We start from the raw sequence: 13,347 nt of genomic DNA, 5'->3' as shown, positions 1-13,347 counted from the left end.
ATGCATCAAAACATGTAACAAATACGTGTTACAATTAGATTACCGCACAATAAATGTAGGAATTCAGGGCAAGGCTTCTCCAGGAACAAAAAGAACTTTATTACAGGCTAATCTTACATTAGCCGTCATTACTAGCAACGAACGTTAACACTTGTGCTAACACCGCCATCGAATGGACAAACATACAAACACCCACAATAAATCCCGAAGACGACGCTGGGATACAAACAAACTGTACATATCGACGTCCCTCCTAGCCAATGGGATTACAGGAAGATGCTAGGCGATAGCCAATGGCAGAGCAGCTACAAGCATGTTTGTGTTCGCTAAACTCCGCTAGTAGCAGCGGTAGCGTATTTTTGCCTTTCGTGTCCTGAAATTTCTTTCGTAACAAGAGGAAATATTTTCCCGTTTCGTAACCTGAAATTTCGCATGTAGAGACGTTCGTAAGTAGAGGTCCCACTGTACCAGGGACAGGTCATAAAGGGGACATGTCCTGATCTGAGGGACAATATTAGAGTCTCTTGTCAACCTACTGTGCATTTTTTTGGACAGTGGGAGCAAACTGGAGAATGCAAAGTCCACATACAAAAGGCCTGAGTTGGAACCAAACCCAAAAGGTTCTCGCTATGATACGAGTGTGCCGACCAAAGGTTGCTGTTAACTGTTTTTTTTTCTTCTGTCATGATCTAACCAAAGAACTCAAAACACAAAGCGCTGGTTCTTCATGATTCCAGAGAAAACTATCATGCGAGCGTCAGCAGGTAAGGAAGGGCTGCAGAATCGGGGCTGTTTCGCAACACCTGTGGATTGCAGAACTGAAGTGAATCATGTCTTTTTAAAAAAAAACAACCCAATGATATTGCAAAACCAAAGAGAAAGAACTGAAGGAAGCCTTATCCCTTTGTCAATCATACACAGAACATGTGATGGTGGACATGAGGAGATGAACACAGAACATGTGATGGTGGACATGAGGTGAATTCAAGACATTTTCACGCACAAACTGAACCAAATTGCAGTGACAGGAAAAACACATTTAAGAGAAGCATAAAATTTACAGGTTTAAAGTGAATTTAGTTGTCCTGATTCTGTTTCAGACTACAAATACTGCACATTGGGTTATTTATTTATTTATTTTTAAAAATCAATCTCATGACACATTTTAGAACAACAATAATAACAATAACAACAATAATAATAAAGGTTTTAATTGAGGTTCATAATATAGAATCAATTCCACTTATGTCCAGTTTGCACAGGAAGAATTGAAAGGCAACTTTTTAAAAGTCTAAAACAAAGGTGTCATTTAACCAAACATCTATTTAAAAAAAATCTCAACACTTTACTAACGGACTTCTTGGCAACAGGTGACGCTTCCTGCAGCCAATCAGGAAATAGATGCTCTCCGCGTCTGGTGCAACGTTTAAAGTTGCTCGGCGCAGTGGGTTGTAGGCAGTTGCCACTGGTTGCCGACGAGATTGTCCGTTTTCTTAAAAAGTGACTCTAAAAGAAGATGAAGGGTGCGATCCTGGTGGTTTTGAGTGCACTTTTATACATTCAGACCGGCGGTTGTGCTTCCTGCTCCTACCCTCCGTTTAAATGGTGCTCGTCTCTGACCACGGCCATTCAATGTGGGGTAAGCAACCTGTGGGAATATATTCTGTTTTAACAACTTTTCTTTCCTCCGTAACTCGTTTGTTACCACCCGCAGAACTTCGGATCACGCATGATGAAAAAGTAGAGCCAGTTCTTGGTTAAATCACTTTTCTCAAATCACTGCGCCATAGCAGGCGATAACAACTTTTAAAATAATAATAAAAACAATTAATTCCGATCAATAATTCTTCTCAGAGTTTAAAAATGAGCAGAACACCGGAGAATAGTCCCCGGATTTTCAAATGTTGCTAAAGAATACTCATTTAACGTAACGCGCCTTCTTAAAAGCGGAAGTCTCCCAACAGCGGAGGTGCACGCCCACTGACGTAAAATGCGCTTATCGCAAAAAGAAGCATCAGATTCATGAGATAAGGATCTCGCCTTTTGTAATCTCTTTTGACAAAGAAGCCTCAGTGATGCATTTGTTCTGAAGCACACATTCTGGTATCCCAGCAGTTTCCCAGTTCCGAATGGGGTCACAGTAAAACAGTGATCCTAAACTCTTAACTTCCATTTCTATTCTTGTTTTTCAGGTTCTAAAGGAGTGCCTTTTATCCAACTTCACCAAGTCGCACCAGAAAGCAGATAAAGTTGACGTGGTGGTTTATTATGAGAGCATGTGTCCTGCTTGCAGAGGATATATGAGTTTAATGATTTTCCCCACCTGGGTGATGCTGAATGACATCATGTCCCTCACTGTTGTGCCTTATGGCAATGCAGAGGTATGCCGGGAAGTGTTTTGGACTTTTTCAATTAACCTTGAACTTTAATTATCATGAGATTATCAAGAGGAAGTATATTCTATTCAGACTTGTCTGAATACACTGTTGCTATTGTTCCCTTACAGGAAACGTTTGATGGCCACAAGTACATTTTTGAGTGTCAGCACGGAGAAGAGGAATGTCTGGGCAACATGATTCAGGTGAATTTACAAAAACAATTGCACAGACTTTTGTTCGGACGTTTGCCGGTGACTTGATGTGTGATGGATGTCCTCTGTTCATCAAAGACGTGCTTGCTGAACTTGACCAAATCGGCCTTCCCCGTCATCTTTTGTATGGAATCGTCCAGGGGCGCCATCAAGTCAGCCAAGGCTGTATGTAGCCGTGCCTCTTCACCAGCTTTGGGCCAATCACTGACATTTTCCTTGACAGGTTCACAGTAATGTGCCATCTTTTCCCTGCATTTTTCCCATAGTGTGTAGAAATCTACGCCCCTGAGTTGGACTGGGACACCATCATGAAGTGTGTGAATGGAGATCTAGGAAACCAACTCATGCATCAGAATGCATTGAAGACCAAAGCGCTACAGCCTCCACACCAATATGTTCCCTGGGTGACCATTAACGGGGTACGGTTTCAGTCCATTTACTGGTATAGGAACAAGAGACACAACAGGCATTGTTGAACTATATTCTGTGATCAATTCCTGCCCATTAAACACAAGGATTGATTTATTTTCCAGCCATGTTTTCAGTAACCGTTGAAGTACTTTCTGTTGGGTTTTTTAGGTGCACACAGAGGAACTGCAGGAGAAGGCCATGACTTCTCTTTTCACTCTGGTCTGCAGCATGTACAAGGTACAATTGATGTCGCAGTGCCTGAAGTATTTTATAATGTTCAGTTGACCATCATTAATGGCTATTGTCTTGTTTTGCCAGGGCACCAAGTCTCCAGCCTGCGGAGGGAGCTAGAGACAACACAGAAACTACCTCACAAGGAGTTCTGCTTTATAGCTTTGGGCACCCTGCAGCAATTGTGGCCATTCACTAAGGTTACAGGACAGGTTACATTAGATCGTTATCTAAAGGGACAAATTTTTGGCAATTTTTTTCTTCAGAGCATACAATAAAAATGTTTACAAATGTAGCGTTTTTCATTGAAACTTCTTGGTATTGTTGTACTTGTGTGTTGGTCCTCCAGAGGGCGCTGTTTCTCATCTGTAGCGTCGACAACGTGTGGCGAAAATAACCAGGACATTTAAAGGCGCAGATAATTGTAACCCACAGGCCCAAAACCACTTCTGAAACGGGGGACAAGCCTGGGAAAATACGGATCTCATTGCAGAGGGAAACCTGTTTCCTGAATGTGCACAAGACAATAAAAACCAGAAAACGACTTTCATGAATAACGGCTGATGCTCAAAAGTCGTTTAGACACGCTCACCTGCGCACATGAGTAAAACAGCTACAGATAATTTCAGACATCTTTAAACGTGGGGCTGATATAATGAAAACGATGTTGGCAGCAGCTTCATTGAGGCCGGTCCAACTAGTAGGTCTGCATGTTTAAGACGTGCTGATGCTGCAGTCTGATAGGTCCACATGAGAAATTGCAGCTTTCCTCCCTCCAGCCAAGTTAAATATAATTTTTTTTCACTCATCCTCGCTATTTTTCCATTTTCCAAGGTTTTAGATACTCTAGAATATAAGCTGTTAAAAAGTATTCAATTTAAGAGGTTTGATGAGGGTTTAAAGGGCGTGTGAGATCTGGTCCACACAGGCTGCCTCATATCTGATCCTAAATGTGGTATCTTTATCCTCCTCATTGGCATTTCCTTCCCATTCTTGTTGTTCTCATGATACAGCTTTTAGTATGCGGAGAAACCTGTCAAAACTTTTCCACTTCCCTGAGGTAAGGGTGAATCATTTCTAAAGGGGGGGAAAGTAGGAACCGCATTTATTTCTGTGCGTTTGGGCTAATAACATAAAACGGACTAGCTGTAACTCTAAGAAGAAAGCAGCGAGTTTCTGTTGTATAAAATAATAATTATCCGGTCTGTTTCCATCAAGACCTGTGGAGAATACTATTAAATTGACACGTATATTTGATGAGAAACCAGTTATGTCAGTGTAAACACAAATGGAGAGCCGGGGCTTGGAAACATAATGTTGCCAATGTTCTTTTTTAACACGGGAATAAAGCCAAAGTTGTACAGTGTGAAGAGCGTTAAAGAAAAGTGCATGTTTTAGCAGATGCGTATTAGGTCACAGGATGCAACAGAAAACAAGGCCTCTTATCTGTTTCCCTCAAAAGTTGACATTGAAACAGTTGCCCCGGGAGCCGAATCCCAACCACAATCTCGCTGTGACAACCGCCTTTTGTGTCTTTTTGTGTGATAGTGTGTGTCTCAGGACCCGATATCAGATCAAACCTCCAAAAAGAATGAATATTTGCTTTTACCGAGCCTTGTCCTTTGTTGTCTGCGCTTGTATCGTTAATGTTGTCTTCCCACTTTTGAATAAGTTTTGTTTGTTTGTTTTTTGTTTCAAATATCTTACAAGAACAGCGCTGCAGCAAATCAAAGATCGTTAAGAGAAGAGATGCTGAGCTCTGAAACCTGTGTCATGATTTCTTTTCCTGCTTTTGTCTGTCCCAGAGACAATGGGACTCTTCAGAACAGGATCTCTTTCTGGAGCCGCTCCAGGACCCCGATATCAGATGCGCCGTGAACAGGCTTTTCTCGGGCACCCTGCTCCTGCCCAGGCTGTCCTGCAGGCCGCAACCTCTGACCTCAACCCGGAGGATGAAGCACTCCAGGAGCCTGGGAACTCTGACCAGCTGCATGTCCAGAGAGCTGTAAGTCTCTAAGTTTATACTTGTTCCCAAATTGTTTGCCCTCTTCCAGGTTAATGGTTGAATGAACCCTGTCAATCAATAACTGTCACTTTGGCATGTTGTGGTCACGGAGGCCCAGATAACTTTGCAGCATCAGAACCCTCCCGCCTCCTCTATAAAGGCTGCACTCGGCACAGCCTTACGACGGTGCTTTTATGAAGTACGGCTCCTTGAGCACATATTTGCTTAAACAAAAGAATCCTATGTACACAACACACAGCGTGTAGATGTTGCTGCTGCAGAAAAGAATACATATAATGACAAGGTGGCGTGGCTGGATGGAAGGCAGGATGAGCTTCAGCACCTTTAGGAGCACAGCTGGGAAAGCAGGTACAAAAGAGTAAAGTTGTGCTGCCTTCTCTTTCTTTGTAAACCACATGACTAGAAAGATGATGTTGCTTTGGGGCAAAGATTAACTTCAGATGTGAAAGAGGCTGTTTTACCGGTATTATTATTTCATTTATTACTAAAATGCCTGGGGATTCCTATTTTGTCCAGGCTGGGTGAGAAAAGATTATACAAGTGCATCCATATATGTTGTTGCTTAAAACCCCCCAAATCTTGAGGAATACAAACGTACAGCTGCTATAATTGCGCTTGCGGCCACTTGGGGGCAGCATAACTGGTTGTAGAAAGAATTTGGACATATTTAGGACCCGGATTTTTGTGGCTATTATTGAGGATAGAAGACTGGAATGTATCATTCTTCCAAATCAACGCACGCAATAAGGCTACAGCTTCATCATTCTGGCTAAAATATTGAGTCCAATCCATTTTAAATTCTTAAAAGGCTGTTTAAAAGGATTGTATAAATACACATGGACAGGAATAGGCCTTGAGACTAAATCTTGACGATAATGTATGTTACACTGTTTGCATTGCGAACGCTGCCTATTTACACAATGCTGATAGTGATACAAATCATGAGCGAGTGTGTATTGTTTCACGATGCCACACGTGTTTAACGATGTCGGGTTGTTGACAGTTGGGACAAAAAAAAGAAAAAAAGAAAGCAGTGCTCTGTGCTGCAAAGAGATTAACAACAGCAACCAGCTCCTCGGCATATAAAAGAAGCATCAGCATTTTTTTTAAAAACTGGGACGCACTTCGAAATTTCCATTCACTCCGATGGCCAAATCTCAGAGGAGACTATCAAAGCAGATGCTGAGATAACTGCACGACGCGCTGGTGACCCGTGCAAAATAGCATTATGAGACACCCCTCTTGATGCTAAACCCGACGGGGAATCTGACATCTCTGCGTGTACATCCCTAAACGATAATCAAAGAATCATTCTTCCTTGCTCTCCCAACCATCTGTTGGTCATAGGTTCAGTCCTGTGTCAGATGCTCCAGCTCCTTAGGTTATTCTAGTGACTCCTGACAGCACCGGTGTTGAGCTCCTTGGTCACAGGAGGACCCCTCCTCGATCTGTAGCGATAAAAAAAGACTTTGGTCGGGGGTGAAAATGATGTTGCCTCTGGTCACAGATAGAGAGCGCCATCGTGACAGCACCCATGCTCTCTGTTAGCTTTTATCTACCTCTGCTTTTTATAGTCAAAGGCCCTTCATGTGACTCCTCCTGGTACGCCCGGAGCATGTGAAAGGCAGAGGAGCCGTCTCTGAGGAAATCGGCAACTTCTCAACAAACGGCCCCTCGGGGACCAGTGGAACAGCCTCAGTATGCAAAGTCAGTTGGAGTGAGAGTGAGAAAAGTGAGCCGGAGGGTTGAGCCAGGCACCGGCTGGGAGGTTTTGCAATGTAGGAAGTAATTAAGGAGCGCAATATGAAGTTGGTGAACAATAGTCTTGGTCACAGGAGGAAGGAGGAATGCAGGAGATGGAACAAGAAGGAGGTGATCCGTAACGCTTCACTTCCCTATAAATCAGATGTCCATATTTAGTTGGAGAGAGGGAAGGCTTAGCAGTAATGTAAACAAAGTGTGCAGGAAGGAGGGAGGGAGGCAGAGCGAGTACATAAACGTTAATGTTTGAGGGTTTTTTCCCTCCTCGCACAGCAGTCGATATGATCTCTGTGCAGACAGAAGGAAGTGGTTTCCAATAGAGATAAAAGTCTGAGCTGGAGGTGCTCTGAGGTGGGGGGAGGCGTTTGGAGAGACCATGGACAGGCCCAGGATTTGTTCAAACATATGGACGCGAGGAGAGGACCTGAGGCAATAACTCCAGCGGGAACAGACGAGGAAAGAGTCATGGCACCAAGGAGTCTGATGAAGACGGCTTGATTCGCTTTTGGAACCCGTTTTAGCCAAGCCCAGGTGAACGCTGAGACCGACCGCCATGAGCGAGCTGTGCACGGAGAGCTCCGAGGAGTCCGAACTGGAGGACATTCCACAGGACCAGAGGTTGCCCAGGCTCATCAAGCTCATGCCCAGATCCAAAGCAGGTTCTCCGGGGGGCTCCCCCAAAAATTCCCCGCGCGGATCTCCCCGGAACTCGCCGCTGCTGTTCCGTAAGCTGATGATGAACCGTAGCATCAACCTCCAGAGGCGGCGCTTCACTCTGGCCCACACACCCAGGTAGAGTCGCACCTCTCTGGGGCGCCACATGACGCAAACACCAGTTGAATTTTACTTTTGAACACACCTAGACCGACATGCGAGCGTCTGTTCTGTGCTCCCAACCTGATGTTTGTGGCTGATTTCTTCATCTGTGGGCCCTTCACACCTGCCAGAAAGGCTCCCCTCAGGCTATTGTTATGAAATCAAGCCCCACCACAGGATGGTTCTGTGCTGCTGCGTACAATCAACGCTCTCATACTCCAGTAGTCAGCTGAGACAATTCTGCTAACATCGACTGCCATAACTTCCAGATCTCAAATTACATGTTTCCCTATCTATAAATAGCCCCGTGCGCATATATCGAGAATAATTCTATGGAGAATATTTGTGTATATGCTGATGATTGGTTCCTGTGTAAGCTGCCCGCGGTGGAGGTGGTCAGCATACGTGAACCAGCTGTGTTGTTTCGTTTCCTACAGGTGACTTTTGTCACCCTGCCAGCTGTTGTCACCTCAGTAAACAGGCAGCTCGGCAGCGTCCGGCAGCAGGTCGCTCTTCCGCCCCTCGTCCTTCAGCGCGCGCTGATAAAACTGCTATTTTTCAATGTTCTCCGCTCCAACACGTTTGATTTATTTCTATTTGATCGGTTATAGTGGTCTGTCCTTTAAAGAGCACAGCTGCTTTGCTGTTTGCTAACTCTACGTGAAATTTGCTTTTACGAGCCTCAATTATATCAACCCGGGCTCATGATTTCAACACAAATAAAGCATTTCGATCGGCGACAGCGTGAAGGCAAGAGCCATATGAGCATATAGGCAATTAAAGCTAAGTCACCTTAGCCGAAGAAGTGACGGTGGCGGGGTAAATAATCCTGGCCTCATGTGGGGATTGAGACATAAACGCTGAGGTCAGGTCGACGTATTTTCCTTTTGGTGGTGACACGGTGACAAAGATGTTGGAAAAGTTCTATAGTGGGAGCTTAATTTGTACACAGGTGCCTCCCAGTTGAGTGTTTGCTCTTTAATCCCTCACACGTACGACCTGGAAACTCTTTCCTGCGTCTTCGGCTTGTTATAAAAGACATTCTTCCCAAGTTACAGCTTGGCTGAATCTCTAGCTTGTGTTTTCAAGTTCTGTCTTATTTTTATTGGCTTGGAACATCCGAAGAAATCCCATGAGGACAGTATAAACGTGGTCAGATCGTGTCAGTTTTGACCACCGCTCCATTAATTTTGATCAGTCTGTCCGTATTTTTAGAGGCCAAACAAGATTTTAAAAAAGCTCTTGGCGTAAAAGGTCAGATTCCTGGAGTCTTGGATTAACTGGGGCTAACGGTGGCTTTTACATTGCACAGGTCTGAAGGCCCGCTATCAGAAATGTTCCTCGGCGTATCGGACGCGTCCTGTAACGTCAGAGCTGAAATAAATGGGTGGAGATGAGTTATTGCAGGATGGCTTCTGAGAGGGAGGAATTAAACAAAGTGGAGGTTCAGCGGAAAGTAGGCTTTGCAGGCAGCGCAAATATAGAACATACCCGCGATCTTATGTTCACTTAGTGTCAAAGGTGATGAAACTCTTCTTTCCATTCTGGAGACTTTGTGTCAAGCAAAAGGGTTTCCAATTATCCAACAGAGCTTAAACAGGTTTCGGCCGTTCTAAATACAGAAATTTCTGAAAAATGCGCCAGAATCCCGCAGTTTGGACCAGCTGCAGCTTTTTTGACAGTTTCACGTATATATAGTTACGTGTGTATCTGCATGAGAAATAAATGAATGAGTGATCTCGGTCAGGAAGCAGCTCCAGCTGTGGTTGGTAGATCCAAAGGTTTCCATAAATGTAGCCACAAAAATCCTGAAATAGGTAAATAGTATAGTTGCATCTCTTACATGTGATCATATTAAATGAGATGGCTTCTATTCTGTGAATAGGAAAATGTACACGCGTCTCACACACAAACACACACACGCACACACACAGTATTGAAGAACTGATCAATGGCCAATGTGCCATTATCATTGCTGGCATGGACCCAGGCTGGTTGCACGAAGAGGGGAACGCTGCACACTTCCTCCTCATCATCATCGTCAAAAACTTTCCATTTTGAAACTTTCAGTTCAGATTGCAAACAATGTAAATAACACATCTGGAAAAGCTTCTGCTTCACTTGCTTCAGTCTTTGTCTCTGTGCACTTTATCTCTCTCTCTCTCTCTCTCTCTCCTCTCTCTCTCTCTCTCTCCTCTCTCTCTCTCTCCTCTCTCTCTCTCTCTGTCTCTCTCTCTCTCTCTCTCCTCTCTCTCTCTCTCTCTCTCTCTCTCTCTACCACGCTCACTCCACCCCATCCCTCTTCTTCCACAATATCTACTGTATCTCAGTCTCTCTTGTTTGTTGTTTTAAGCCTGAGTTTGGTCCCACCACTCTCAGGAGAGAAGGCTCCACCAGTGGAGGCTGACATCGGGGGCATCTGATGGAATTATGATGCTCTTAATAACCCAAGTTTGACGGTGCAACATCCCAGAGGCGATTTTTCTTCAAACGGATCTGATCTTTACTGGCCCCGGACTGTGGAGGAATTTCATTTGTATCAGGCAGCGGCTCGTTTGGAAGAACTGAAGCTCGCCATTTCCTATTCTGGAGTACCAGGGGAGAAAAGATAATAGAGGAAAGCAAGAAGAGTTTATCTAAGCTGATCTGTGATGAGCAGAACAAAGGGCAACAAGTCCCAGGTGACCTCTTGACAGATGACACCATCCTGTTTCACTTGGTTTGACGTGTCGGCTCGCTTTCTGATCGCTTTCTAACAGACTCTTTGCCTTTTTAGGCTGTTCGCATGCACACACGCACCCACGTGTGTGCACGCTGAGCTGGAACTTTGGACATATCCCCAACGGTGCGAGCAAAAGCCGCAACTGCAAATCGAATTTGCCGTTTGATGCACTTTGATTTTGCAGTGACCTGGAAGTATCTCGCCGGATCATTTATCCAGTCGCGTCTCAGAGAAGACAGAGAAGAGCTCAGCAGCTTGAACCCTTCGCCCTCCTTCTCGTTCTTCGGGGGGTCACCTGATGATGCACTTCTGCTTCCCTGTTTCGAATCTCGGCCTTTTCCGTGTGCCGTTGTTCCTCCGCCGTCTCGTCACCGGGGCCCGTCGCCTGTAACCGCCGGGAGTCTTGGCACAGCGTCCTGTTCGATACCCGGACACCATGGGGGGTTTGGTTGTGCCACGTCAGTTCGCTCTCTCCATCGCTCACCTCCCAAAGCTGCTGTTCTGACTTTTGCTGATTCCCCAACTCAAACCAGCCCTCGTCCAACCTGCCGAAACGATGATGAACAAAGACTCTCGCTTCTCAAGAAAGACGCACGGCAACTTCTCCACGCGCCGGCACTCCTGCATCGGGTGAGCATTCGCCCGTCGATGGCGTGATCAGCGCTCGCAGGCGGCTGTTGACGATGAGAAGGCACCTTTTTATCTGTCACGCCGCTTCTGCGCTTGTGTTTTCAGCCGCGTCGCAGCTTTTGTTGCTCCTGTGATTAAGATAGAGGCCGGATTTGTTGGAAGAGCAGCCAGCAAAACAGTTTGGTTTATGTAAAATCCAAAAAAAGTTGCTCTGCTTTCCACTGGTGAGGGTGCACTTGATCCCTGGTTAGCGCAGCGCCCGAGGCGGCGCACCAGCACCTACCAAGCCATGCGCTGTTGATGCTTGTGGGTGTTGCTGCTGGTGCACAAGGAGCTTAATTTGGCATCGTGGGCCTGAGGGTTGCACCTTTGATCAACTGCCCCGTCCAACGAAGCACCCCCCCCCCCCCCCCCCCCCTCCCGTGTTGTCCGTGGGCCCCGGCCAAGCTGCGGCGCCCGTGTCAGGGTTTTATGAGGGGACAGACAAAACATCAGCGCGTTTCATCTCTGTTTTCTGTCTCGATCTCCCTGGAAACCAAACAGAGAGGGGCGAAATAATGGGTCAGACTCGCTGCCTTCCAAGGGATGAATCAGGGGAAACATGCTCCCCTCGTGCGCACGCCGACGACGCTGAGTGCTTTAATTGCAGTTGTAAGTTGATACGATGGCGTGATTGGCAGCCAGGGTTTCTGCAGCCGTCCGTATGCCGTAAAGCACGACAATAGCACACGAGGGTCTCAGAATCTGAAAGCCAAAATAAGCTCTTGAGGGAAACGATTCCTTCTCTTTTTTTTTGGACTTTGAAAACTTTGCTTGTTCCTGCAGTGTGGCAGACGTATCTGAACTCTGGGCATGAAGCATGTGCCTCACGAGTGTCATCCGAACTCCTGCAGCCTTGAGCCTGTTTGGATCATATGAGGAGATCAAAGGCGGAGATTTTTTAGACCGCAGAGGCAGAACAGAACGCGCTTTTATTCCCCTTACCTGATTCGTACATCACGCTCGCCGGCTGGAAAAAAAAGACCCAACAACCCAGAAACGGCACAGAAGTGGAATCAGATGAAAGCCAATCCGGGCCTTATTTCAGACACTGAGATATTTGATGAACATTTGTTGCATTTAGTTAAAATAGAAGTTACAAATCTGCTGGAAAGATTGTTTTCTTTGGGGGGAAGGGGGGGTGCTGTTACACAACACACAGACACACACCTACACACACAAAGCAGTTTTTTGTAATGCGTGTGTGTCCATCACCATAAAGACGGACATTCTTCTCTCCCGCACTAAGCGTACCAGGCCTCTATTCATTCCGACATCAAACCGTCTCACATGCACGCACACGCGAGCGGTTGTTTGCAGGCTCTCCTGCGATTGTGGTGCAAGCCGAGGGCCGAAGAGGCAGACACAACGGCCGAGCGGCTGCGGAAAGAGATAATTTTGACAAAGCACGTGAAGGCGTAGACGGCAGGGCGGCGAAGGAGCGATAGGTGGGACCTGGTTGGAGATAGCGCCGCTTTTAGCGTGATAGTGACTAGAAAGACTGTAAGAGACGAGGAGAGGGTTGAAGTGGGGGTGCGCGTCGACCAAAGAGGGTTTAGATGCGCTTCAAAGCAGGAAACGAAACTCAACCGAGTGGCAGTGATTAAAAGAATAATTAGGAAAACAAGCGACAAGTGAGGTCGTCACACTAGAGGGCAACAGTGTCAATGTCAGAGGTCCCAATATAGACGCCCGTTCCCCTGCCCCCCTCAAACACACACCCAGATTCGTCAATAAGGACCTGTGTGACTGTGGCGGGCTGGGAGCTCTGTGCGTCACTGCTGTACTCCAAATTTTCAGCATGACTGATTTCCCCAATCGCCTCCAGAGCCTGATTGATTTCTCCGGCCGGCAGCAGTAGAAAACGGCACCCAACACTGTTGGAATTTAAAAACAAGCATGATTCCCTTCTTGCAGGGTGAGGAGACACAAACATGCTTTTTCAGAAAGAAATGGAAAAACATACCAGATCCTAAACATTTGCTACGGTGTTATCTCAAAATGATTAGAATTGTTATGATTTTTTTTTGAAAGGGTGAAACATTGGTTAATTCTGTGATTATTCAGACTTAACATGGCTGAAATTGTTTTGCCACGCTTGAGTTTGGAGGATGTTGGTGG

General features: G+C 45.8%; 2 protein-coding genes across 10 annotated transcripts in view; both read left to right on the top strand.

The window, feature by feature from the left end:
- Positions 1–1,404: 1,404 nt before the first annotated feature.
- Positions 1,405–3,527, top strand: ifi30a (IFI30 lysosomal thiol reductase a). The gene is made up of 7 exons (XM_057058088.1): positions 1,405–1,639; positions 2,193–2,381; positions 2,507–2,581; positions 2,669–2,755; positions 2,857–3,009; positions 3,170–3,238; positions 3,320–3,527. Exons 1-7 carry the CDS (start codon positions 1,517–1,519, stop codon positions 3,350–3,352), a joined length of 729 nt encoding a protein of 242 aa, XP_056914068.1. The 5' UTR covers positions 1,405–1,516; the 3' UTR covers positions 3,353–3,527.
- A 606-nt stretch (positions 3,528–4,133) lies between these two features.
- Positions 4,134–13,347, top strand: part of pde4ca (phosphodiesterase 4C, cAMP-specific a) — a 28,889-nt gene continuing 19,675 nt past the window's right edge. For 3 of the 9 annotated variants that reach the window (XM_057058058.1, XM_057058056.1, XM_057058072.1), the window contains exons 1-2: positions 4,134–4,292; positions 5,038–5,237. In XM_057058058.1, the coding sequence (XP_056914038.1) occupies positions 4,254–4,292; positions 5,038–5,237 (239 nt within the window). In that variant the 5' untranslated portion in view covers positions 4,134–4,253. Of the gene's footprint in view, positions 4,293–5,035; positions 5,238–6,832; positions 7,812–10,188; positions 11,188–13,347 lie in introns of those variants that run through there. The other 6 variants (XM_057058060.1, XM_057058057.1, XM_057058067.1 and 3 more) reach the window with 5 other exon arrangements.

This window comes from Takifugu flavidus, chromosome 15, assembly GCF_003711565.1.
Source record: "Takifugu flavidus isolate HTHZ2018 chromosome 15, ASM371156v2, whole genome shotgun sequence".
Lineage (NCBI taxonomy): Eukaryota > Metazoa > Chordata > Actinopteri > Tetraodontiformes > Tetraodontidae > Takifugu > Takifugu flavidus.
Note: the sequence above shows the minus strand (reverse complement) of the source record. Positions and strands in the feature narration are given on the sequence as shown.